This window comes from Oxyura jamaicensis, chromosome 2 (genome assembly GCF_011077185.1).
Source record: "Oxyura jamaicensis isolate SHBP4307 breed ruddy duck chromosome 2, BPBGC_Ojam_1.0, whole genome shotgun sequence".
Classification (NCBI taxonomy): domain Eukaryota; kingdom Metazoa; phylum Chordata; class Aves; order Anseriformes; family Anatidae; genus Oxyura; species Oxyura jamaicensis.
The window spans coordinates 22,014,363-22,040,372 of NC_048894.1; the positions used below are offsets into that span (position 1 = coordinate 22,014,363).

At 36.5% G+C, this 26,010-nt stretch overlaps 1 protein-coding gene across 3 annotated transcripts in view; it reads left to right on the plus strand.

The window, feature by feature from the left end:
* Nucleotides 1–26,010, plus strand: part of MINDY3 (MINDY lysine 48 deubiquitinase 3) — a 51,289-nt gene that overhangs the window by 19,257 nt on the left and 6,022 nt on the right. For all 3 annotated transcript variants that reach the window (XM_035316444.1, XM_035316445.1, XM_035316446.1), the window contains 4 exons: nt 3,556–3,626; nt 4,795–4,875; nt 23,576–23,648; nt 24,507–24,579. In XM_035316444.1, coding sequence (XP_035172335.1) covers nt 3,556–3,626; nt 4,795–4,875; nt 23,576–23,648; nt 24,507–24,579 — 298 coding nt within the window. The remainder of the gene's footprint in view (nt 1–3,555; nt 3,627–4,794; nt 4,876–23,575; nt 23,649–24,506; nt 24,580–26,010) is intronic.

The window sequence follows — 26,010 nt, forward strand, 5'->3', positions numbered from 1 at the left end:
TTCCCTCCATCACGTTATCCCTCTCTTCTTGGGATGAAACAAACACATTTACCGCCTCTCCTTGTACATCGTGTGTTCCAGCCTCCTAATCATCTCAGTGCTCCTCCACTGGACTTGCTCCATTATGTCAATGTCTCTCCCATTCCAGGGAGCCCAAAACTCCAGTGGTGGTCTCAGTAAGTGCAAGAGAGAGGGAACCATCACTTCCCTCCATGTGCTGGCTGTCCTCCTCTTAACACAGCCAAAGATGCAGCTGTAGTGGCACACTGACTCGTGTGCAGCTCATTGTTTACACAGACCTCAGTTCCTTTTCTACAAAGCTGCTTCCTAGCCACTCAGTGCTGGCCAATCCTGCTGCATGGGCTTATTCCATTGTGGATGCTTAACTTTGTATCTGCCCTTGGTGAACATCATAAGTTTCCTGACAGTTCATTTATCTAGCCTGGTGTGTCTACTCTGAATAACGTCCCTGCCTCCAGTGTATTGGCATGTCTTCCTGACTTTCTGAGACTGTTTCCCTTTCAATGATCCAGGTCATTAGGTATTTTATAATCTCAGCCTGTAACTGACAATCCTCTACTCACTGATTAACATCAAAGATTTTGCGCAATTATGTTTTATTTCCACTAGAGGTCTGCTAAAACTCAAAGTACAGTAAACAAGAGGACTATCCAAGCAGAAATACAGCATGTTGTATATTTGTAGGGACCACAGTGAAGTAACAGTGAGAAGATTCAGCCTCAACACAGAAACAGGAGAAACAATAGGTGATCATATTATCATAAGCCAATACACTTAGGAAATTTTCAAAATTACACTTGCCCTGTGCTTTTATTCAGAGGTTACATAAAGATACTTTAAATCTTGTTCAGTTATTTAAATAGGTAATTTTTAATTACTGAAGTAAAATTTTCAAATTAATTCAAAACTATTTAAAAGTTACTGCCAGTAATATTTTTAGTGAAACAGAACGTACTGAATTACAAACTTGAGGAATTAGCAAGTAGTTTGCAAGTGACACTCAGAGCTCTAACTTACGTGGTGATTCAAATTTTCCAAGTTGGGCAGAAGTTAACTGGCGGTTTTCTTAGCTACCACTTGTACAACTACCAGTGAAATGTCAGTCTTCTGACTTCCTAGCTTTCTTCTCATTTCCGATGTACATATTCCTGTTTAAACTATTCATCTTATTTCAATCTCAGTTACTGTTCATTTGTCTGTTCTCTTTTCGCAAAGTAATTTCTGACAAACTAATTAAATCAAATTTTGCATCAGGCATTTTAAGGAGAAGTTCCCAAAAATTTCATGAAAAGTGAGGACTTAGAGCGAGAGAACAAAATTAATGCCTCCAATGAGATAGATGGCATGCTGAACTCAAGTGTTGCTTGTTGCTTTACTAGTCAGCACGCATACTAGTAGTATAACTGCCTTGCATATGTGGCCTTGCTAGGCTGGTAGTGAGGAAATCAATAAGGAAACTGAGAGTCAGGGATTGTGGCGGAGCAGGGGACAAAATATGAAGGAGGACTGGGCATGGGGGTAGTTGAAGATATTGTTTGAAAAGGTTCTGATGATAGAAATCTTTGAGAAATATACTTCTATTTTTACATTGCGTGTTTTCTGGGATTTGTATTTTAGCCAGAGCTACCCAGCTTATTTTCAGTTCAGTGTTTTAAAACCAAAACTTCATTGATCTTAGTTAATTAGAGTAAATGTCCCGTCTTTCTTACGTGAAATATAAGTGTTTCAAAAATGAAATGCTAGAGTCACTTTTTCTAAGTAATGCCAAGACTTTGTGATGTTTCAGATAATCACTAGGTGGTAGTATTCTTATACTGTTGGTAACGGTATCATTAAATTCCAAAATCATTGTTAGTTTGTGCCTGACCTTTTAAAGGCTCTGAATTTCTCAATTTTTAGAAATCTGCTTATACTTGCAAAACTTTTTGTCAGGGGGAAAAAAAAAAACTTAATCTGGTTGCTTTCTGAATCACAGAATGGTTGAGGTTGAAAGGCATCTCTGCAAATCATATGGTGCAACCTCCCTGCTCAAGCAGGGATGCCTAGAGCAGGGTGTCTAGGACCATATCCAGGTGGCTTTTGAATATATCCAAGAAGGAAGACTCTACCACCTCTCTGGGCAGCCTGTCCATTATGACCTGAATCATTGTTTTCTGACTAGCAAATATTAATTCTGTGTTTTTGTTCTGTGCATCACATCTTAAATCTGAAGCCTTTGTTTACCAGACTTTTACATTAATTTTTTGTTAGTGATTTTTTCCCAAATGTGGTATGTTAAGATTATCTTCTTAATGTAGTGTTACTTTTGTCGTTCGTTTCTCTTTGCTGCACGTATAAATGTGTTATTTTAAAGCAACAGCTATTCCCTAGTTTGACGGATTCTTCAATATGTTTTGAATTGAGATCTCTCTAGCCCTTGGTTCAAATGAAGGTTGAATTGTCTAAGTATATTGCAATTTATAGCAGCTGTGAAGTTGGTGAGGTAAGGGGGTTCTGCAAAGAAAACGTCTATGCACCCCCGTATGTTTTAATTCCAAGCACATTTGAAGATATTCCTTGAAAGCATATTTTCAGATCAAAGAATCCGAGGTTGCGAAGAAGTCCTTTTACACATACAGCTGCCAACTCTCAGGAATTAGTTGTACCTGCAGGCCTCAAAGGTAGTGAATGGACTAACAGTGTGAGTTTGGTTTTGTTCTTAATGTTGGAGGAAAAGTTAAACCATATCTATAATAGCTGTTCCCCACTGTTGCAAAATTCAGTGATTAAAACTCAAAGTGGGTGCAGGAAGTGTGGCATAGGCTCCATGTACTGTTCAGATGATGTATATGCAAGCCCAGAGCTCCTTCAAATTCATACGGTTATGACTAGTTTCTAAGCTTGAATTTTGAAGTACTTTCTTATTCTGTATTAGAGATGCTCAAAAAGGGTCTGAGTGCTCTTCCAGTCAGTAGTATGTAAATAGTCTAGATGTTGCTGACAGCTGTGTGCGCTTGAGAGCTGCATGATTCATTAAATGGAAGTTGGTATAGAAAATCAGATGGAGGGAACACTTTATCTCCTACTAACAGAACTGCTATTTACAAAAATCTCATGTTTTATTGTTCAGAATGTGAAATGTTTAACATAAATAAAGCTGTGGAACTCTTAAAATTAAAAGAATACACACACACCGATTTTTATTTTTTTTTCCTTCAGGAAAGCTGTTTTTCTTAACTTTTTCTGAGAATAATTTTGCTGTAAGATACAAGTACTTCTAATAAATCCAGCAACTTTTGAATCAAAAGAGGTATCAACAGCAAACTTCGTTTAAAAACATCTGTTTGACTCTAATTTCTTTATAGAGAAATATGCCTGAGGAAAATATAAAAACCTTTCCAGGTTTTTTTACTATACCTTAATGATTTATCTTTGCTGAAACTGCAGTACTTTTTAAAATTGTTGTTCCTTGACCAATTTTGAACACAAGAAAAAGCAACTTAAAAGAGGCTGCGAGGATTTTTCCCGAATAAATTTGGGTTTTGTTTTGAACAGAACTTCTTGGTATACATAAACAAGCAACAATAGGCTTTTTGACACTGATGGAATCTCTGAGGTACTGTAAGGTAAGCTATTTTCTGTATAACTTACAATTTTTCTTTCATTGTGGTGTTTTGTGCTTCTTTGACTATTACTAAAAGCTTCACTGTGAACAATGGGAGATACTACAGAACTTTCAAAGTATTTTCAACTTCAAATTAAAACTAAGAATAATACTACATTAAAAAAGAACTATAATTGTTAAATGCATCTTATTGAGTAAATTTATGTTGCTATTTAAATTAAAACTTTATTGCACCAACTTAAGATGGCAAGTTGGAAGCTCATATTATTACCAAAATAATGCTCAGTGCAAGTTATATAGATGGTTATGAAACTCTTGTCTTCAAACAGTATCTAGTCCCAAGATTTGCTAGTCATGAATGCTGCAGTTCTAGTTTTCTTTTTATGCCATTGCTGTCTTCCACTTAAAATGCCATAAGTATAAATTGTAAAACAGTTAAGTTAAATGTTAATTAATATAATGTATTGAAGACTTAGTAATTACTTTGTATACTTAACTGTGCACATTTGAAAGTTACTGAAGTGCAACTTAATCTGTGTTGTTTCTTCATGTCATGGCACACACTTCCTTTAAAAAATTTGAGAAATTGTGTTCTAGACAATCATACTTCTTAAGCAGCATTGATAATTTCGAAAGGCTTTTTGATTGATCTCTGCTTCTTTTTCAAGCTATATTGAATTCTTTTAACTTAGCTCATGGTTAAAGAGGATTGTGTGGTTTTCAAAATGTCGTGTATTGACAGACACTGCCACTTCATTTGTTAATTGTCAATTCTGAATTGACACATCCAAAACCAGGTAATAAGTCAAGTGGACTTCTACCTCATTTAGCATCTGATTATAGTATTGTTATGCATAGGAGTAGTTAATCCTGTGCATTTTGAAGCATGTCTCCAAGGCTGAAGTACTAGATATTGATGATACCACTTTCTCAGTGATGTCTTCTTTCAGTTAATTATTGTGAGTTATGTTGTTTTCCAAGTCAATCAGGAATCAGAGGTCTAAACTGTAATTTAAGTATTTTAAACAGTTTTGATATTTTGTTGAACATTTTATAGTAGTTTTCAGAGCATTTGGGTCTCTACTAACTGATTCATCATTAGCTTGATCTTTGACTAGATGGATTTCCTGGGTTTGCTTTGTGATTCTGTTTTTGTTGTGCCTTTTTAGGTTGGCTCCTTTTTGAAGTCTCCAAAATTCCCCATCTGGATACTCGGCAGTGAAACACATCTCACCGTCTTTTTTGCCAAGGTATGTTAGATGTGATTTTTATGTAACCTCAGGCAGATAAACACCACATAAATCCAAAGTTCAGATCTTGCCACGACACTCGTTTCATGTGGCTTTAATATAAAATGTAGTCACCAAAACTTTTAATTAAGCGTACCTTTTGAAGACAGACTTGTTGAAGTGGTTTAATGAAACCTGTTAAATTGTAGTGAAATCTTTTGATTCTGGTTTAATTTATTGAGGGTATGGGGGGAAGGGGGTGCTTTAGAACACCGTAGTTGTGATACATACTGTCTTGAATTGTTATAGTGCAAGAGAGGGATAAAAAGGAAATAGTTACATGTAGGTGCCTATTAGTAGTTTAATCTTTCTGTGACAGTACTTTCACAGATTTTAATCTATAACCATAGATATCTTTGTCCTAGGTTAAAAATAGATACAGGACACTTGCATTAATTCCTTTTATTTATTCTGACAGGCATGTATGATAATCACAAGTCCTCAGTTTAAAATCTTAGACCAAAGTTTCTGAACAGCTTCTATTTGTTTAGTAGAAGATTGTAAGTTTTTTTTTCTCGTACACTTATTTCTACTGAGCACTTTCTGATTAAAAACACATATTGAAACTTTACCTGGTACTTATTAGTACATATATTAGTCTTTATTAAAAATAAACTTTCCTACACTTAGTATCTTAAAAATGAATGACTATTTTTAGGTATAAATCTGAAATTAAGTAGTGGAACCTATGACAAAATGAAGGCCATAATTTCTTCAGTTGTTGAATTTGCCATAAATAAAAATAAAGAAGAAACAAAGTAGCAGGCTTATGTAATAAAAGTGAACAAAAGAAACCCACAATAATTGGAAGTGTATATGCAGCATTTCTTTAACCTTACTTTTCTAAAAAATACACAATTAGCTCATATTCTGCATTGAATTTTTTGCAAACGGTTACTAGAACTTTTATGAATTCCTGTTGCTCTAAACAGGAATTGCTTTTTCCTTCCCACAATTTAGGAAAAAAAAAATTCTACTTTGCTTGTTTTCTACCTACTATCTCCCCAGACAGTCTTTTAAATCGATTTGTTTTTGGATTTCAGTTTTTGAAGTTTTTTCACTGTTTTTGGAATTATTCTATGTCAGTACCTTATTCTCTAGATAGCAGTATAAGTCATAATAGGCATAAATAAAATAAATAGGCATAATCATCCTGTTATCCAAGTCAGGTATACCTGTCCAGAATGTAATTGTATCTCCAAATGTTTTGTGTTTACAGGGACTATTTCCAGGTAGAAATCTATTTCTAATGCTATTTCTTTTATGATGTAGAGGTCTCTTTGGATTTAAAGTAACTAGGCATCAGTGTCTAGTGCTTTCAGCATAGCTTGGCTCTTCTTTCCTAGCTGAACTCCAAACAGGCTGTGAAAAACTTCATCTTGTGATTAGTATCTCAGGAATCAAAGAGTGGGAAAAGAAAACAATGGGGGCTTGGCAAAGAATTTCCCAGATTTTTTTCTTATGAAAAGAGATAGGAGCTGAAGGTGTGTAAAAGTTCTAAGAGTACTTTGTATGTCTGTCCTCACCCTAAAGTCAGGGTTGGTGAGCATTTCAGGTGGAGTAGAAATGTTAGCTATGCAGAGGAAGTACTGAATCATGTTGCAATTATTGGTTGAAGCTGCTTGCTGAAAACTGTAGGAAGAAACCTGAATATGTTGCCAAATGGTTAGTCAGTAAGTTGTTAAAGTAGTGTGTAGTTCTCTGGATGATGCTTGATACTGAGGATGTAACTTCCAGCTCAATGTTGAGATTGATTAGAGAGAGAAATCTTCAGAATTGTAAGAGGAAAAGGAAGAGGGAAATCAAAAGCAATGCAGATTAAGTTTGGATAGAAACAAATACGGCTTTAATTCTCTAAAGCTGCGTATAATAGACAGGAGCCTAAATCCTTATGCTTAGATAGAACATCTAAGCAATTGTTAAGCAAAAGAGTAGTCACTGTTGTAGCTAGCTGCGTAATTAGGCCAAGAAGCCTAGAAAAAGGCAGTCTTCCTAGACTACCATCCCTACGGGCAGATTCTGCATTGTTCCGTTAGGGACCTTTACTGAGCATGAAGGTTCAACAGGCAAAAAGCTTTACTTAAATGCTGCATACCACCCTACTCAACATTGCCAGCTGTTGTTTAGTACTCAGTTGCTTCATCCAGATTTTTCATTTCATTTGAAGTACAGCAATAAACACTGTGGAATGAAATCATCCACCATGGTTTTCTATCTTAGAACATTTTATATTAAACACTGAAAATGTTACAGACAACCATTGCTGTCTGCTGGAATATATTTGCATCGCTAAATGTGAACCATTTTGCTGTAGCTGAAACGTTAAGAGAAATGTTTAGTCATAGTTTCTAAAATACATCTACCAGCCTGAAACTTAACCTTCTACATTTTCAGTGGATTTTAATGAATGAGGAAAGTGCAGCACAGCGTTTTTGTGCGGAAAATCACACTTCAAGATACTAGTGAAAATAAAAACGAACTAGTTCGTGACTAGGCTTAAATTCTCTTGCCGCTGCCTGAAATAGCCTTAAACTGTTACAGCTGAGTAAATTCCAAGTTTTAGCAAAGTAGGTCAGTAGTTTTCCCCCATTATTAATGGAAGTTGAAATAATGGAGATTTTATCTACATGGCTTTCATCACCACATCAGGATTGTCAAAACTCATTTGGGATGTACAGAGATATTTTACTCAGCCTCATTTCGCTACAGGGAATTTGAGGTACAAAGAAATGACATAAGAATTAGTTTCTTCCTTAATGAAATGAACCTTCACCTCACATTTTCCATATTTTAGTTTCTTAGGTATTGAGGAAAAATGCTGCAGATAGTTCTATAGTTGAGTATGTCATAAAGTTGGTAAGGACATATGAACACTTGCATTACCTGAATAGTTCTTCAGAACTCTCCGATACTTATGTCTGTCAAAGTAGATCTCAAAAAAAATGGGGTGAAAAGTTGGGAGGGGGGCAAATGTTAGCACAGGATTGTAATTAGTACTAGAATATATATTTTTTCCAATTATGACTGTGTATGTATAAGGTTAGAAAGTGGCTTGATGCTCAGCAGTCTGAATTTAGTCTTGATGGGGGGAGGAAGGTTGGCTATTCCTCCTAGTTATCTGTCATAGATGCTGCATTTGTCACAAGGTGGATTTTTCCCTGAAAAACTGACCATGTAGGTTCTTCACAGGCAGCTAAATCCAATCAGACATCAGTTCTGCCTCTCGCTGCCTTCCCTTCCTCTCACTGAATGAGAAAACTCCCAAGTGGCCTCAGGCTAACAAAAATAAACAAGGAAAGCTTCATCTGACATTCTAAGTATCCCTGTCAGGCAGTCATCATGCAAATAAACAGTATTGTAAATGTTCTCTACAAATCAACTTTAAAAAAAAGTGTGGAGAGAAGAAAATGAAAAGTGGGGTGGCTCTGACAATGTAGAGATAAGGATGCGATGCTCTGGTTGAAATGCTGTATGGTCAGGTTTGGGTTATTTTTATTATCCTCATAACAGGAAGTTATGACAAGCTGAGACTGTTCAGAACCTTTAGGGATGTCAGAGTGTCATCAGGCACCGTGAAAAAAAGATCAGTTTGTGTGGTTGGTTTTTATGTAAAATATAACGGGAAGAAGTTCCAGTGAAAATAATAGGAAGAACAACAGATTAGTAGCTGCTTTCTATATAGCGTCTGCTGACATGCTAACTTGCATGTTCTGGAAGTTTGAATTCAGAGTCTTTAAAAGTGAAAAGACAACATGGAATGGGTCCCCAGGGACTTTGGGTTATTATATGCTTATTTCATTCTCAGTTCTTGGAGCGCACAGACCTCAACAGAACCAAGCTGTCCACTTCATTTTTAGTTACAGCATTGTAGCATTTCTAGACTTCAAGAATCACAGAAGCAGAGGAAACTCCTGGCTGAGACATCTGAACAAGTTACAAATAATGCTTTTCAAGGAAAATGTGCCAGTTTCGCTGGGTTGGGACTGTTCTTATGGTTTTGGATTACAGTTTTCTATTTTTCTAATTTTGATTGCTGTAACCTGTTTACATATTCTCAGGGCCTTTCTACAGTATTCCCAATAATATTATCTCTCAGAAAAAAAGTCCTTTACTTCTCTTCCTAAACAAACTTTTAAACAGAATTTCAGTAGAGAGACACCTGAGCAAACACTGGCATTGCTATAGGAAATCCTGAATTTGGGTCAGTGGTGTTTGCCAGCACTGCCCTAAGGAGGAATGTTACTGAATACAACATCTAACTTAAGAATATCAACAGAGAATGACAATGACCATGAAAGAAAACAAGATACATGTGTAAAAATTCAACCATTACTAGTATATGCTAACAATAATGGTCTACATATAGTTTACTTCTGCATATCTGAATAAATTATACTTCTCCATTAATAGAGGAGTTCTGTGAAAGATATCTACTCCCTTAATTTTGGGTTTTGCTCCCATGACTGGTGAATGCAGGTAATCAGATTTTGAAGTGTTTCTTCACTAGAGAAGGAATCCGAAACAGATTTTGAAGAATTCCACCTCAGGAAATGGTTACAGAGTATGTGGTTTCAGAGTCTTAAGCTTCCAAGAGTAAGTGGAATTGGTTCTGGTTGGGACTGTCTGGCAGGAGGATATAGATGTGTAAGTCAATGGCGGTAACTTCTGGGCTCAAGCAGGGGGTTAGTTTTCTGTGTTGCTGATGAAGATCAGGGAGACAGATGCTGCTCTGTTCTTGACAAATGCTCTGACCTGATTAAATCAGCAGTGAAGCTTCAGATATATTTCCATCAGGTGTTGAGAGCTCTTTCTGCAAGAAAAGACCCCTCTTTGAAGTGAATATTAGGGTAGGGGGGCAGGGTGTTCCCTGTGGTATCCGTGAGCCTGCAGAGAATTTAATTTATTCTGCTGGTTACTTTGAGCTTCACAGTGTAAGTGGTGGTTTTAAACAAATGAATTTAAATTGTTCTGAATAGTACAGTAGTTCACAGAGGTTGCTTTGTCCAAATAGTTTTGTAGCCAAAAGGCCAGTTCTCTTCTCAATAATGGTTTCATCGTTGGAAAGGGGTACATCAAAATACAGTACTTCTGTAAGGTATCTACCCTATTTCAGCTTTGCAAGATCACAGAGCGTGACTGAAACCTTATTCTGTTCTTTGTAGGTCTGCCTCAATTTTACTTTCTGATTAAATTGTTCCTGCAGATGCATGTTTGTCTCTCAGAGAGGGCACTTTTGGGCCATTTCTTTGTTTGGTTGTCTGGGAGGCTTTCTGTGGTGAAACCTGTACTTTTTTTCATTTATGTATGTAACTTACACACCAGCATTTATCCAAGAAAATTACAGGGTTTTTTTGGTTGTTTTAATTAGTGGAATGACATCTTCAGGTAGGACCTTTCCTTGCTGCCACATTGTATGCAGAGGAACTGAAAAGGCGTTGGAGGCACTGCTTCATAACTTCTATCCATGCTATACTGAACCGTGTTATATCAGTTACAGCTTTTGTCCTTGTTCCAATATAAGGATGCCTAGATTTGTACACAAGATTTTTTGAGGGTCTTAACCTCAAGTTAGAGTTGATGCTGCTCTTGTCAAAAGTGCTGTGCATCTCATAATATGAGTAGCAATTATGGGGACTTACTGTTCAGATCACAGAGGCAGTAACTCAGTCATAATTTTTTTTGCATTATTTGTTCTCAGAGTTCAGACATTGAAAAATTGTAACATAGAGGTCATTAAACTGAGAGGGCGTAAGGCTCACAATATTCATCAAACCAGCTATTTGGGGATTTACCAACAAAAAGAATGTTTTCACTGTGTTTATCCTGATTCTCTGACTAAATTCAGACACTTATCTTTATTTATAAGTTCCTTAAAGCTTCAGATATTTTTAACATTCATCCCATTATGTATAGCTTTCACTGTGATCATTTAAGGACATTGTTCATGGTTGGCTGATATAGACCATGAAATGTAATTGTATATACCCCTAAGCAAATAAGCAAATTACTTCCTTTTGGGAAAAGATTTCTCATCCATCTGTTTTCTTTCAGAGGGGGAATTTGAGTTTCTATACATGATGTAGATGAGAACAGGACTGCTTAGATGATATCACTTTTCATGTGTTTATGTTGTTCCAATTTTTGTGTCACTGAATTATTCCTCCTGAAATATTTCATGTTGGTACTGCTTTGTGCTGAAGTAGGGGAGGGAATGACTTTGTACTGTCTCCTCAGATGCTGTTTCCGAGCCTAGATGAAAATTTGAAATGGGACAGAAAATAATTCTAGTAGTTCCAACGGGAACTTTTGATCTAGTAAAATCTAAGTCTAAAAATTCAAAGTAAAATGCTAACACTTGTTGCATGAGGTGCCCTTTGAAGACAAGGAGAGAAGGAGAGATGAAATAAGAAAGGAAATAAAACCAATGCAATGTAAAGAGCCTTTTGTAGATCCACAAATAGAAAAAAATATCCTTCCCTTGAACTGCTACGTTGTCAACTTAGTATATTGTCGGATCACTTCCAAATTGGAAAAAACACAAAGAAAATACTTTTAAGTAATAACCATGAATATCACACTAAAAATGCCGTTCCTTAACCATTTCAAGTTTATTTTTAAATACGGTTAGGAAGAAAAGTGATTCTAGTATTCTAGAATTCATCTGTTTATTCCGTTTTCCTAGTTCTCTTCAAAACATATGTTCTGTTTACTTTCAGTTTTCTGAGTTTGTATTTCAGTTGCTTAAAAAATAAACTAGTCTGATTTTAAAGATTAGCAGTAGGCTATGTGGGGGTGTAGTCATCTCTGAAAATTTTGACTCAAATGATGTTGTTTCTGAAAGGTATTTTTTTTATTGGAACACTATAATGAATGTATAAGCTACTGTTGTGAAAAATGTACAACACATCATAAAAATTGTGGTTTGTTTACTGCCCATTTGTAGGCAAAGCAGTCCTGAGAATTATTTTTTCTCCTTTTCCACATTATTAGTATTAAATTAATGACTTGGTCGTGACCATGTAAACTGAAATTGGGGAGTGGAAGGTAATGGATTGGGTTTTACCCCATAAAAGTACTTACTAGCATCCGGGAGGTTTTATAGTCTCCTGTTTAAGGAAAGAGGGTATGAGCAACATAGTTTGTATGTCAGTCTTATCAAATGAAAGGCTGATTTTTGAAGAAACACAGTTTTTTTTTTTTCTTTTTGTTAGTATATGCAGATTGTCTCGCAAATAGTAAATGCATCAAAGACGTTGTTCAATACAGTTTTATAAGGTATAAATCACGTATCAAGTAAATTCTGAACGTATCAAGTAAATTCTGAACGTCAACGCATAGAAACGAAGGCTGAGAACATCACTGTATCATTCTATATCCCTTTTAGGTATGAAACCAATGTTGGTTCCCGCTATATTTGATACAATAGAGAAGACATGGGGCCTGAGTCATCACATGACGGGTAGATATTCTGTTTTTCAAATTTGGAGGAATAGGAATCCCAGCTTATTATTTAAAATGATGAATGAAGTGATACAATTTTTAATAGTATTACAGTTTTTAAATATCAATCATATTGATATTTACAGAAACATGTAAAAAGTTATTCCTAATTCCAGTTCAAGTGAAAAACAAAATGCTGATGGCTTTTTCTCCATCATCTGCTTTTTCCATTAGTCAGGTACCTTGGCCTCTCCAGCTATAACTTCTACTCAATTCTGGCGTTATCACCTTAGTGATATCATTTTAATCATCACTTTAGTTCCATTTACAGCTATATTAAATAGCAAAGCACTGTTCATGCTATTGCTCAGTCGTACAATAGGATATAGCCATCCAGCAAGTCCTGATCTGAAGTTTTATATCCACACCTCTTAATATAATGTTCTCTCATATATTGCATTACTGGGTTTAGTTGGTATTTTGTTGTTGTTTATGTTCTTTCTGCTGGTCACGAAGCACGTCCATCTCACTCAATGCATTAACATTTACCAGTTGCAGTCTTGATTCTGCATTTGGCAAGTGGTGTGTTTGCAGCTGTTCCAGTCTGCAGGTAACGTTTAGAAACTAGGTGTTTATACTTACATCTTTACATAATTTTTTGCAGACCCTTTCTTTTGGATAGTTGTCACTCAGTATTATACGAAACAGTTTAGAATCCTTCCCATATCTGACAGCTGCTGAGTGGTTGTGCTTGCTTTTATGTCTAGCTCACAATAGATCTTGGCCTGAAAAACACAACTACTTCAAAAGTCCTCTTCTCATTTGGAAATTTAAGTTTATGCTTTTTAATTTTTGAAATGATTTTCAGCATTCTGCATATATTTAGTTATTTTTCACATCCCCACTGAATAACAATATTACTATTTTTATTTGAACTCTGTTAATAATGAAGCAGGTATCATTACACCCTACCCAATTTGTAGTTTATCAAGTATTTGTGAGTAGATGGAGGGGAGAAGCATAAACTTATTCCCTTAAAAGCTTTTTAAAGTCTTAGCCCAAAAGCTGTGACTTAATAAATTTAGTGTGCTTTCATTTCTTGCTGGTTTACAAATCATTGAATAATATGTAAGAAAATACTAGCTTTCTTAACAGTTAAGCTGACAGCAAGTAAGGAATGGAAAGAAGGGATTTAGTTTGATGCTGTAGAATACTCCTCTCCAGAAAGTATATGAACGTAGTGGTCTGTTCCAGTGTTCATGTCAGGTTTTGGCATGATATTGTACTTAAACAGTACCTTTTACCTCTGTCTTATCTCTTTCTTTAGTCATTCGATGCTGTCTCAGCACATGGAGGGGGGAAGAAGCTGGGTTTAATTTCTATGCCTTTTCAACAAGTGTATACATGATTGTCAAAGTTTCTAAACTAACACAGGTCCTTAAATAAGGCAATTTATGTCAGCAAATGGTATAATCAGAGTCAATGATTCTCTTAATGGAATCATTCCAGGAAGGGAATCTTAAGAGGTTTTATTGAACTGTTTCAACACAGAATGAATTTTTTCCCAAGGGTCCTAAAATCTAACCTACTGCCTTCCAAAATACAGAATTTAATATCCGTAGCATTGCAAAGAAGAGACAGGATAGATCAACTATAATGGCTAACTTCTCCATTTTCTATATGTTCCTATACAAGGTAATATATAGAAATAATAAATTCTGAAAATGCCAGGCCTGTGCCATCCATTCGTTGTTCCACAGACTTCCTTTTTATCTTATTTTCTAGTTACAGCTTAGTAACTGAACAACTTGTTTAGCAGATAATGATATTAGGAATATTATTTTACCATTTTTAGTGAAATTTGGAAATGAAAATTTGGTACTTACTATGTTACCAAATAGCAGTGCCAGAATTAGTGTAAGAACTGGTGGTATGACCATTGTGCCATCCTTGGTTAGCAAAAATCAGTGAGTATGAATAGCTGTTAATCTGTATTTGCCGGCTATACATATATGTTCTAGGTTGATTCTTCATATTCTTTCTTCCCCGTAGAATTTTTCTTCGTTACCGTAAAGTCATAGATGTATTATATAGCTTATGAAATAGGGAGTTTTAACTATAGTTACTGTAAGCTTGTGAAGTGGTTTTGGGCTAAACAACAAGGAAATAAATTTGTCTGTTTTCTCCTTCCCCCCCAAAAAAAGTCTGAAGACAGATGTTCATTCTTTCTGAGCAAGATGTCCTGTATCCATGGGAAGATTTGGGAAGATGACACTTCCTTTTTAATTCTCATCTCTGCTCAGCCTGCTTTATTCCCATGTTCCCAGACCTCACTAGGCTAGATGCAGGGAACTGAAAATACTAAACAAGATGCCAACATGACAACAGATGCGTCAATAGTAAAAAATACTCTTTAAAATAGTAGCAGTTGTAGCCTTGTTCTAAAATTTCAGGCCAAACTTCATGTTTCACAAAATTCCCCAGCTGCCTAATAAATGTGTAACATGACAGACTGAACTGGTGTACAAAATCTTCATGTTTCCAGGAGACCTCAGGTAATTTTATAACTGGTGGGAACCTGATTAAAATCAACTTGGATTCTAGCTATTGTCTGATTCACAGAACCTTAATGCATGTGACAGCTGTTGAATCCCTGGAAACATCAGAGTGAACCCACATACAGCATCTAATTTCATCCTTCACAAGTACAATCACAAATACCCTCAGAGTCCCTTTTTAACCACTTTTGAGAAACATTCAGAAATGAAGTTTACATTCCTTGGTCATCTCCTTTCATCCTGATAGCAGCCTCCTTTGATAAAGCAGCTCTACTTTCAGGTTAGAAATACATGAATGAATGAATTGAAAGTCCAAATGAGGAAGGAAGAAAAAAATATGAAGACAGATGTGGGAGGAACCACTTACGGTGGAAGAAGCTTTTAACTCTTCCTAGCTGAGTTGAAGCAGTTATTTAACATGCTACTTTAATTTTCTATCTTTATTTCTCCCATATGTAGCATCAGAAGTTATATTTTAATAACTGAGTAACATTCGTTTCTAAATTTTAAGCAACCTCCTTTCAGTTTTTAAATGCTTTTTTTCCCCCACAGTTGATTTGTTTTACATGAAACATTCATATTTTCTTATTTGAGTTTGAATTATACCCATTTGGGTCTACTGCTTCATAGTTTAAGGAATCTATATGTCTGTATATGTTTATATAGGTCTGTATATGTTTATATTGACTCTTTGAAAAGAGCAGTTTTATGTTACAGAGAGGTGCCAAAGTTGCCAGTCTAAGATGTGAATAAGTTAAAGATACTTTGCTACAGAAATATTGAGACAGTATGGATGTATTCAGAAATAAAGTTCTGTGATTGCCTATGCATAATTAAGAAAACTGATGTAATTGGTGTTAAACAAAATGGGCTTTATTGTGTAACGCAGCTTTAAGGAGGAAAATAACACAAGTTGTGTATTGAAGGAATAATCACACTGCCTTTCATATGAGGTAATTGTTGTATTCTGCTGTTACAGAATTAGCTACCTGAAATGTCAAATTGCAATATGAACATAAAAGGCAACATTGTTTTTAAAAAGAAAATAAGAGTGTAATGTCCAAGAGCATGTAGAATTTTCTGCATATGTACATACAGAGATTCCCTAAAGTACTGCTTAGCAGCACAGAATAGCAGTGCTCACATGACATTCTTACTACGTCTTTTTCTTAATTACTTCTAAAGCTCATACTTCTCACAAGTAAAGCCATAAGATCCTTTAGAAACCTTTTCGTCATACTTGAGTTACAAAATAATCAATGTCCCAGTCTCACCGACTTTCAAAAACACTTCATGGTTCTGGGTTGAAGCAAACCAGGGCATTTTCATCTTCCCAAGGATGAATTATATGGTTTAAGTGGGAAACTGAATACCTGAAACTGGTTTCTAACGTGAAGTGAGGCTTTCAATACTTTGAGTATTTAGGAAGAATTGAATTTCTGAGGTCCATCTTTGAACTATGCCATTGTTCCTGTCATGCCTGTTCACCTCCCACCTACATAGTGCAATTTTCAAATAGAGTTAGTATATTAATGCTCACCAAGTGTTGTATTGCAAGTGCTTCATGTCTACAGCCTGAAATGGTACTAGATACAGAAATACTATTTCATATAGTTTTTTTTTATTTTTTTTTAAGTTGACAGCTAGCATGATAATAAAAACTACCATTCATTTTGAGTAAAATTTGTTGTGAAGCTTTTGCATGTTGTCAACCATGAAACTTGACCGCTTCCAGTTTGGTTCCTCTTAGGAATAAAGATTAATTTTTTTTGTTGTTGAGGACAGAATATGATACTATTAAATAAAAAAATATGGAAAAGCTGCCCTTTTTGATTAAACTTGGGAAGGTGGGGGTAATATTTAATTTAGTATTTAAATAAGAATTCCAGGAAACTAAAACTTATCCACTCCTGTTCTGTAATTCCAGTAATGCACTTTTGCTCTCAAAACAAAGGCTTTAGTCTGTGTTAGTGAGAAAAACAAGTTGGTAACTGAAATAAATAAAAATGAACACTATATAACCACTCTTCATTGTTTTATGGTAATCTCTTCTAATACATGCTTCAAAACAAGGACCATGAATTACCTGCCCCCCTTTTTTTTTTTAATGTGGCAGCAGCTCACTTGTAGCCTTCTTGGAATGTTGTTGAACATGTTGTTGAAGAACTGAAGCTTCTCATTCTTATTTTGGAACACTGTCTAATTTGAAATGTATTCTGGTAATCTGTGAAAGACCTATGCATCCAAATGGTGATACAATTAGAGTACAGTAGCGGGATTGTATGAAATTTTTCTTTTTCAAAAGATAATCTGAGAGAACCTTAAAGATGGTTAAAATCAGATTTCTTTCTGAACCATCTCCACAGTGAGATTGAGTGAGATTCTTCCTCTACACCATGCATCAGGTGCCTTTATAGTCTCACAGTATTAAGATACATCTGACTTTCTTTTTATTTCCTACACTGTTAAAACCTACTACTTTTTTGTGCTTACAATGGCATGCTGGGTTGAACAGACAGATGTTGGATTTTTATCTAGTTTAACTTGTCTCTGGAGTCCTACCCAGAGTAAAAACAGAACAGGACCCTGGTGTTTTTTGACATGGTGAGGATAGTTTTGTTATCAGGATCTCAGTCCAGAGTCCCGACCGTTACATGTGGACCAAAACCAGCGATTAAACTACCCGATCCATCCGTGCTCAAAAATTTTTGCAACACTGACGTGTGGTTAGCTGTCTTTGGATAAGAATTTTCAAGCTTTGTACTTAAGTTCAAATAACAATTATCACTTGTCAGGGCACTGTATTTATATATTTGAATCAGTTATGGAAACATTCAACTTGAAGCCATTGGATTAAAATTAAGAGGAAATGGTGACCACTCTGAGAAGGTAATTTATACAATAAGATCGTTACACATTTCTAAGTATGTGTTCAGTGTCTCATCAAGACCAGCTGAAATTGTAAGATGACAACAGTAAATCTAGAACTTATTAGAATTATAAACTATATTGGAAAGAACTGCTAGAGGTTTTAGGATTAAGCTCCCTGCTCACAGCAGGTCTTGCTCAGAGCAGATTGCTTAGAGTCTTGTCCAGTTGTGTTTTGAACATCTCTGCTGCCTTGCTGGGCAACCTGTTGCAATGTTGGGCTTCCTTCATCCTGGGGAAAAAAAAATCTCAGTTACAAGATCTAATCTAAATCTCCTGTTTTGTGACTTGTACCCGTTGGCTCTTGTCCTCTCTATACATCCCACAGTCTGGCCCTGTCTTCCCTATTGTATTAGTAGGTAGTTGAAGATAGCGATGATTATTGCTAACCTTTTCTAAGACTTGAGAATCCAGTCCCCTCCGCCCCTTCTACTATATTACATTCTTTACCTGCACCTGTTGTTTTGGTTGCCCTTCTCTGGACAGCTCCAGTATGTCAACATCTTGTGGTCAGGAGCCCAAACCCATTCCCTGTATTGCAGGTGGAATCTTAGAGGTATAGGAAGAATCACTTTCTTCCAACTACTTCCAACCTTCCTGCAAATACAGCCTTCCTTGACACAAGGATGTGCTGCTGACTGATAGACAATTTGTTGTCCAAAAGACCTCCAAGATACCATGGCCTAACTTTCTGAAAAACGTATTTCATTTTATCTTTGAGGGAAAGAAAGTAGCGTGCGATTAATGTTTTGTCAGATTTTGCTATAGGGTGAACGGGCTTCCAAGCCAAGGCACATTGCGTAAGAGCAAACCAGACAAAGCCCGTCTTTCAGCAGGTTGTCTCCTAGACCATTTCTTAAATGTTTTTTCTTCTTTCCCTTTTCTCTCTTGCACCTCTCTTTCTACCTCTCCTCACACACAAATACATGCTATGGTAACCCACCACTTAATCTCCCACGAGGCTGCATGTGAGGAGAGTCAGACATGGATTCGCAAGTCACACGTCTGAGCTTGTGCCTGCAGTAGTTGACAGTTGTCCACCTTCTGCCAAACGCAGTCATTAACAGCAGTGTCTGCCTTCTGTCGTGCTGGGAACACAAACTTGTGCGATTCCTTTCTGCCTGGCCTCCAGTTTCAACAACCAGTCTTGAGACTCCAGCCCTTCTGTCAAATAAAATTGAAGTTGAGCAATGCATCCAGAAGTCAACTAGAGATACGGGAATTGGTTTCAGATCCCATCAGCCTTGTTTTCTTAGGAAACTATTTTGGAAAAGTTGCTGTCTTGAAAGCCAACGATTACAGCATTGAAAAAGACAGTGTTTTGTCTGTAATACAAGATTCCAAAATACAAGATACAAAATAATCTTGGTTCTTGCAGATCTGATTAAATAGTTCATAAATTACCAGTATTTCTGTATTGTTTAAAGGCAAATTTTTAAGAAAAGAATTAGTGCTGTAGTATGTAATTCTTCCATGTATCACTCAGCAGTGGTATGTGTGGAACTGCGAAGTGGGCCATATGCAAACATTTCTTTTACAGGGGCAGCAGGTCTTTCAGCAAGGGGTCTTTGTAAAAATTCATAGCCAGAATGTCAGTGTGGCTTATTCATTATGTTCTGGTTTTGATTTGTAAAATGAAAACTTCTGGAATGTTTTCATTAAAACTTATGAAGAGTATTTTTTGCCTCTGAGGGTAAACATGGGATCTTAAAATAACTGGTACCGCTGATGAGAACAACTTTTCAGAGTAATATAAAATGACTTGTTTGTGTATCACAAGAGCCAACAAGCAAAATGTGATTTTGGGGATGTGTTGTACTTAGTATTGCAAATAATTATTATAATTAACGGTTGATGGAATTCCCTTATATGGAACTTTCAATGCATGGGATACATCAAAATACAATTCAGAAGGCTGGGGGCGTGTGTTTTGGCACATCTGATGGAGTATCAACTTGGGCAGCTGAAGTATGTTTTCATTAAACGTTCGTCACGTTTTCAGTTGTGCTGCTTAAGGGAGGTACGGGTTTGTTTTGGGGGCAGTGAAGGGGTGTTGGCTAGATAGAAATGTATGGACTGGTTGAGCTCTCTAGTTGTTCTGGATAGTGGATATATATTCTAAGTTAGGGGATGCATCAGAATTGTATATACATGGCTAACATCTTGGAATTTTAATTATTTATGGACCAACAGTTTCAGAGGTTAGAACAGTTTGGGGTTCCACACTCCCTACAGATATATTTTATTTACTTTTTCCTTTTTTAAAGAATTAATTATAATCTTTTGTAGGGTTTTTCAAACATAAGATTTTTTTCTAATCTTTTTGCTTCCTAAGGCTCTTACATGCTTTAAAAAAGTTTAAACATAGGCAACTATGAAGGTACATGGGTAAAGTATTGAGTGCTCTAGTTGTCATTCATTTACACAATCACTAATATTTTTCAGTAGTGTTTTTGTTCCAAATCAGTCATATTTAGACCCTTAAAATTGCATTTATGATGCTGGATTAATATAACAATTCAGCTTTTATTTTTCCAGTCTATTAAGCAAGTACTGTAGAAGTGGCTCTCACCAGGAGAGATTAAAAGCATGAAGGGACTTCTCCTGAATTAGTGTCTTCTGTAGGCTTTCTGCCTTGGCGTACTCAGATACGGGCTGATGGAGAAGTCGCGTGTAACTCAGGGAGACGTACAGTCCCAGTTTCTCTGCAGGCCAGCCTACTTCTGATATAAATAAAGATGGGTTCAGAAGTCCAGTCACTGTGAGATGTGGTACTTGTGCTGCAAGAGGGCCAGTAGGCTGGAGGCAGGAATTGACTTGGTCCTTGATGTGGTACTTGTGCTGCAAGAGGGCTAGTAGGCTGGAGGCAGGAATTGACTGGGCGATGAGACGCTGGAGAGCAGCCTAGAAGAGAGGGATCTGGGGGTCGTGGTAGACAGCAAGTTGAATATGAGCCAGCAGTGTGCCCTGGCAGCCAGGAGGGCCAACCGTGTCCTGGAGTGCATCAAGCACGGCATCGCTAGTAGGTCAAGGGAGGTGATTGTCCCGCTCTACTCTGCGCTGGTGCGGCCTCACCTCGAGTACTGTGTGCAGTTCTGGGCACCACAGTATAAAAAGGACATGAAACTGTTGGAGAGTGTCCAGAGGAGGGCTACAAAGATGGTGATAGGCCTGGAGGGGAAGACGTACGAAGAACGGCTGAGGTCACTGGGCCTGTTCAGCCTGGAGAAGAGGAGGCTGAGAGGAGACCTCATCACAGTCTACAACTTCCTCGTAAGGGGGTGTCGAGAGACAGGAGACCTTTTCTCCATTAACACCAGTGACAGGACCCGCGGGAACGGGGTTAAGCTGAGGCAGGGGAAATTTAGGCTTGACATCAGGAGGGGGTTCTTCACAGAGAGGGTGGTTGCACACTGGAACAGGCTCCCCAGGGAAGTTGTCACTGCACCGAGCCTGTCTGAATTTAAGAAGAGATTGGACTGTGCACTTAGTCACATGGTCTGAACTTTTGGGTAGACCTGTGCGGTGTCAAGAGTTGGACTTGATGGTCCTTAAGGGTCCCTTCCAACTCAGGATATTCTATGATTCTATGATTCCTGGTAAGGACTTTTCACATCTTAAGAACTAGGAGGCTTCCAGCAGACGTGATTCATTGGATTAATCTGCATTAGGGACTTAGCATGTTTGAGAGCTTTCTTTGAGAGGAAAATTCCCATTGCATTGATCCTTTGAATCCTGCTGCATGCAACCAAGTGTCCAACAGATGTGCTGAAAGCTTTCGCCAGCTGCGGAGCCCGTGCTGAAGTTACGCACTGGGATGCTGCTTTTCAGAGAGCCTTGCCTGCAGGGCAAGCTGGCTTTGCTCCTTCTGCACAGTGGGCATCTAGGGCTGGTGTTTGGCCCAAACTAAACTGCTACTGAAGTCGCAATATGGATACCCCTTAATAGATCACAGCAGATTGAACCCCGATCCTTCCATACAGGCACCATGCTGCTCGGTAATGTAGATTTTTGCATGATGTCAAGCAGCAGGAGAGCAGCCCTTAGGAGAGAAAGAATAATGAGCTAGTGTTCTAGTAATGCCTTGGCTGGCAGCTCAGATATCTCCTCCTAACTTCTATATACTATCCTTCTTAAGACCAAGTATTGGCTCTCCCATGTACAGAAATTAGGGGACCTCTAACCCATGATTGTATGCACCTGATGCCAGTAATAGCTGTATCTCTCATGTCTGCAAAATAAAACTTGCTTGATATTTTAAAATGTGTGTTGTGTCGCATGTTACCCCTTCTTGTGTATTCTAGGCGGCTGGCTTTCATTCAGGAAAGTTTTTTAAGCACATGCCGGATAATGTTAGGTATATTCTTAAAATTCTTGGCTGATTTGGAGTCAGCTATTAAGAGAAAATGGATAAGAGTGGAATTCTGGTAAAATCTATGATTTGCTTCTGTTCTTTCCCTGAAGTAGTTTTCTTAATCTGTTCAAAGGGCAGTAAGTCCCTATGCATTTTTGAATTCTACATTTTTCTGATTCACTGTTGCCACATAGAGGTATAATGAGTGGATATTGTGATTTTCTCTTCTAAAAAAAATGTCATCTTCAGCAAGTAAAGTTGAGCTGAAACTGGAAATAAAAAGATAGTATACTTTTTAAAACACTTTGATTTGTAAAAAAAATAAAAAAAATCACTTGATTCAATATGAAGAAGCGTATCTTTGAAATATAATGTTTTATAGAGGAAATCCAACTTTTTGTTTATTTTCCTGTTCATAGCAGAGCAGGTAACATTACATTTCTACTTTGACAGGAAGCAAAACTATAGGGGAGCATTGTCAAATGCAGCGTTGCCTTAGTAAGTTTTAGTTTTTCATTTCCATGTCTGTGTGAAAAATAACATACACGATCATAACTTTTAAAAGGAGATATAGGACTTCAGGTACTCCTAGTGAGCAGTTATTTGGTGTTTTATGTTCCATTTTGATCTCAGGTTTTGTTACCATTTTAAGCTAAAGGGTGTGTTGAGTGTGGTGCATTTCTTACCCTTTGTATCGCCTTTTATTTCTCATGAATAGCTTACCAGTTTTACTTTTTCATAATGTCTTTGGCATAAAACCAGAGCAATATGCTTTTTGCCAGTTTACGATAGTAGAGAAAATGACTCCTGTATATGAGTTTTGGAAAGCATAATTGTATCGGAGATGAAAAGCCCATAAATAAAAGCATTACAACAGCTACTATTGGAACCATATTTTTCATGCAACTAACAAGTTTGTGTTCTGCCAGCCTATGAAATAGGCTTCAAAACATTGTCTTGGAGCTTTCTATCTAAATATTTTTTATCTGTTTTTAATGCATGCACGCATAGTGCACTCACTAAATTCCTCTGCTACTTGTTTGTGTTTTCGGATATGAAGAATAATACTATAAATCTAAATCTCTATATAATACACAGACTCCAAGTAGTTTTTCTGTGCCATGACATCTGCATAAAAAATTACGTAAGCTTTGTCTAGAAGTTTAATGGTCTGTAACATATTTCTTGATAGCTTTAAGTCACTATCAGCAATGGTTTCAAAGTACCTTCAGTTATTCTTCTTTTTTATTTAATTTGCATTCACTTAAGGTCCAAACCTGTGTAGTATAGCTAAATTTTTTCCTTAGTAATCTGTATTTGAATCAAGAATATCCTGAAAGTTTTCTTTTTTTTTTTTTTTTTTTTTTCTTTTTCTCCATAGGATATGGCCCTTGTTGCTCCTGAAGCGCCTTCAGAACAAGCTAGGAGGGTCTTCCAAACATACGACCCTGAGGGTAAGGGCTGTACGTCTTGCTGAAGTGTGATTTTTGGATTGAAATGCATTCATTCGGTAGAGACAAATTTCAAGGAGTAATGAATGCTGCATTCTGTGGTGTATCTCTTAAACAGGATTATTATTTTATAAAACCTGTTCTCAATACTGCACTTTCAAATCCATTGTGCTTTCTATGTCAGGGTAATATGCTGTTTATTCCCACACTGATTAATAGAGAAATTAAGTACTTAAGAAATTTTTAATACAGCACTCAATCTGTAAGTGAAACAAATAAATTTTTGAAAACTTTGTAGCAAAGGAAATTGAGTACAACATCAGGTAACAGGAGTTCTTAGAGCATAAGCTTTATAACCTTGTAATATTGTTTGTAATTAACAGAAGGCTTACATATAATTTGATTTCTCTTGTACTAATCTTTCATAAAATAACTGATCTGCTATGCATTCGTCATGAAATTGCTTTTAAATGTATATGGCATAAACTGAAAATTTTCTTACGTTTAGGAAAACAAACTGTGTAACATTCAGTCATTATTTTAACAGTTCAAAAATGAAAAAAATTGAACAATTATTACCCTTGTATCAAGTGGAGATTGCTATAGAGACTGAACTCTTAGCAAGTATTAAGCTTTTAAGCGTATGAATTATAAACATACAGTTCCTGTATTGAATTCTTTTTTTTTGTTTTTTTTTTTTTAAGTGGGAGAGAGGTGTTTGAAAACTGTTCCTTCTAGAACCCTGGCATTTGTTTTTAAGTTTTAGAAATAAAGATATGTAATGTTTGTATTTTTGAGTAAATCGTCTGTCCCTGGAAAGCATTTTGTTTCTTTTCCTAATGAGCTTTGTTACTTCTTTAGATAATGGCTTTATACCTGACACTCTCCTAGAAGATGTAATGAAGGCTCTGGACCTTGTTTCAGATCCTGAATAGTAAGTATAATAAAATTCCAGTATACAGAATTATCAGTTAGCCACATATTAATTACTGTTTTTTTCTGGATTTTTTTCTAGCCTGTACTCTGGGCACAGGATGTTATTTTGAAGTGCCTAAGTCAGCTTTCAGTGAAATGGAAGGAGGGATGAATTAGAATTAAAATCTCTCTAACTTTGGTAGTGATAACTGGAAGCCAAAAAAAAAAAAACAAAAAAAACACTGCTGTCATTACTGTGTATTGGGGGTCATTGTGAATATATTCCTATATGTTGACTAAGGTGAAATTGTGTGATAGAAAAGATAAATCACTAAGGCACATGAAGGCGGTTTTAACTAATCTATGTACAGAGTTTAAAGCTGAAACTGCTTCACTTGCATTTTTGTTCCAGCAGCACATGGTATCTTCTGTTTATAACTGACATTTATTTCCAGAAATGGCACATTTCTAGGATTAGAGTCAAAACTACTAAGTGAAAAAGGTAGTTGACTTTAAATGTTACATGGGCTGACAGGACTAATATTCAGTGGCAGCAGTTAACCTTCAGTGTCGAAGCTTACCTTCTATTCATGTCTTGACGCTAAATGTTTAACCCAGGAAGGAGACCTTTGTGCTTAATATTTTTTTATTATTTTTTTGCATCTTTAAAAGACGGTTCTGCTCTTTCATGAGCATGTGTTTTAGCCTGTTATGGTGTAAATCAGTTGTTCCTGTAAAATGGCTGTGGAGGCTGCAAGTGTACTTACCACAGACGTGAAATTTACTGATGTCATTTTCTGTCTTCCAAATGTTACAAGCTACAGCAGTTTACTGAGCTGTTCTCTGTGGGGAGAAAGAGTTAATATTGGAATCAAAAGACACCCAGGAAACTAAAACCAAAGGAAAGACGAGACAAAAATACTAGCATTTGTGTCATTTCAGTAAATGATGAAATCTGCAAAAGTTTTTTTTTAAGAGGCAAAAAAGCCTTCATTTAAAAGGTCTGAGAAACTTTGTTTTGGCCTTTTGTTCCATTGCATCAATAAGTCTGCAGAAATACCCTTTCTGCATCGAGCAGTTTTTTCATTTGTCTGTTTGGCCTTCAGGGCATCTGTGGCATAACCCTGGCCTATGTTACTGTGCTTAGCACATCAAACATAAACTGATGTAGGATGACAGTCAGACAGCCTGCTATGTGGGAAAGACCTCACTGGAGATCAAACCATGGAATATTTTGTCTTGAAACATCTCTTAAATAAAAAAAATTGTCTAACATTACTGTCTTGAGGACCTATTCTATTTGGTTTCTAGTTGCCCTGTCCGTTTAATGTGGAACAAAAGTATAAATAACAGATTGTAAATTACATACGGACCTTTCTGTTTTGTTTTTGTTGTTGTTGTTAAAGTAAAATTAAAGACATTGCTTCCAAGAGTGCTATTTGCACTTTTT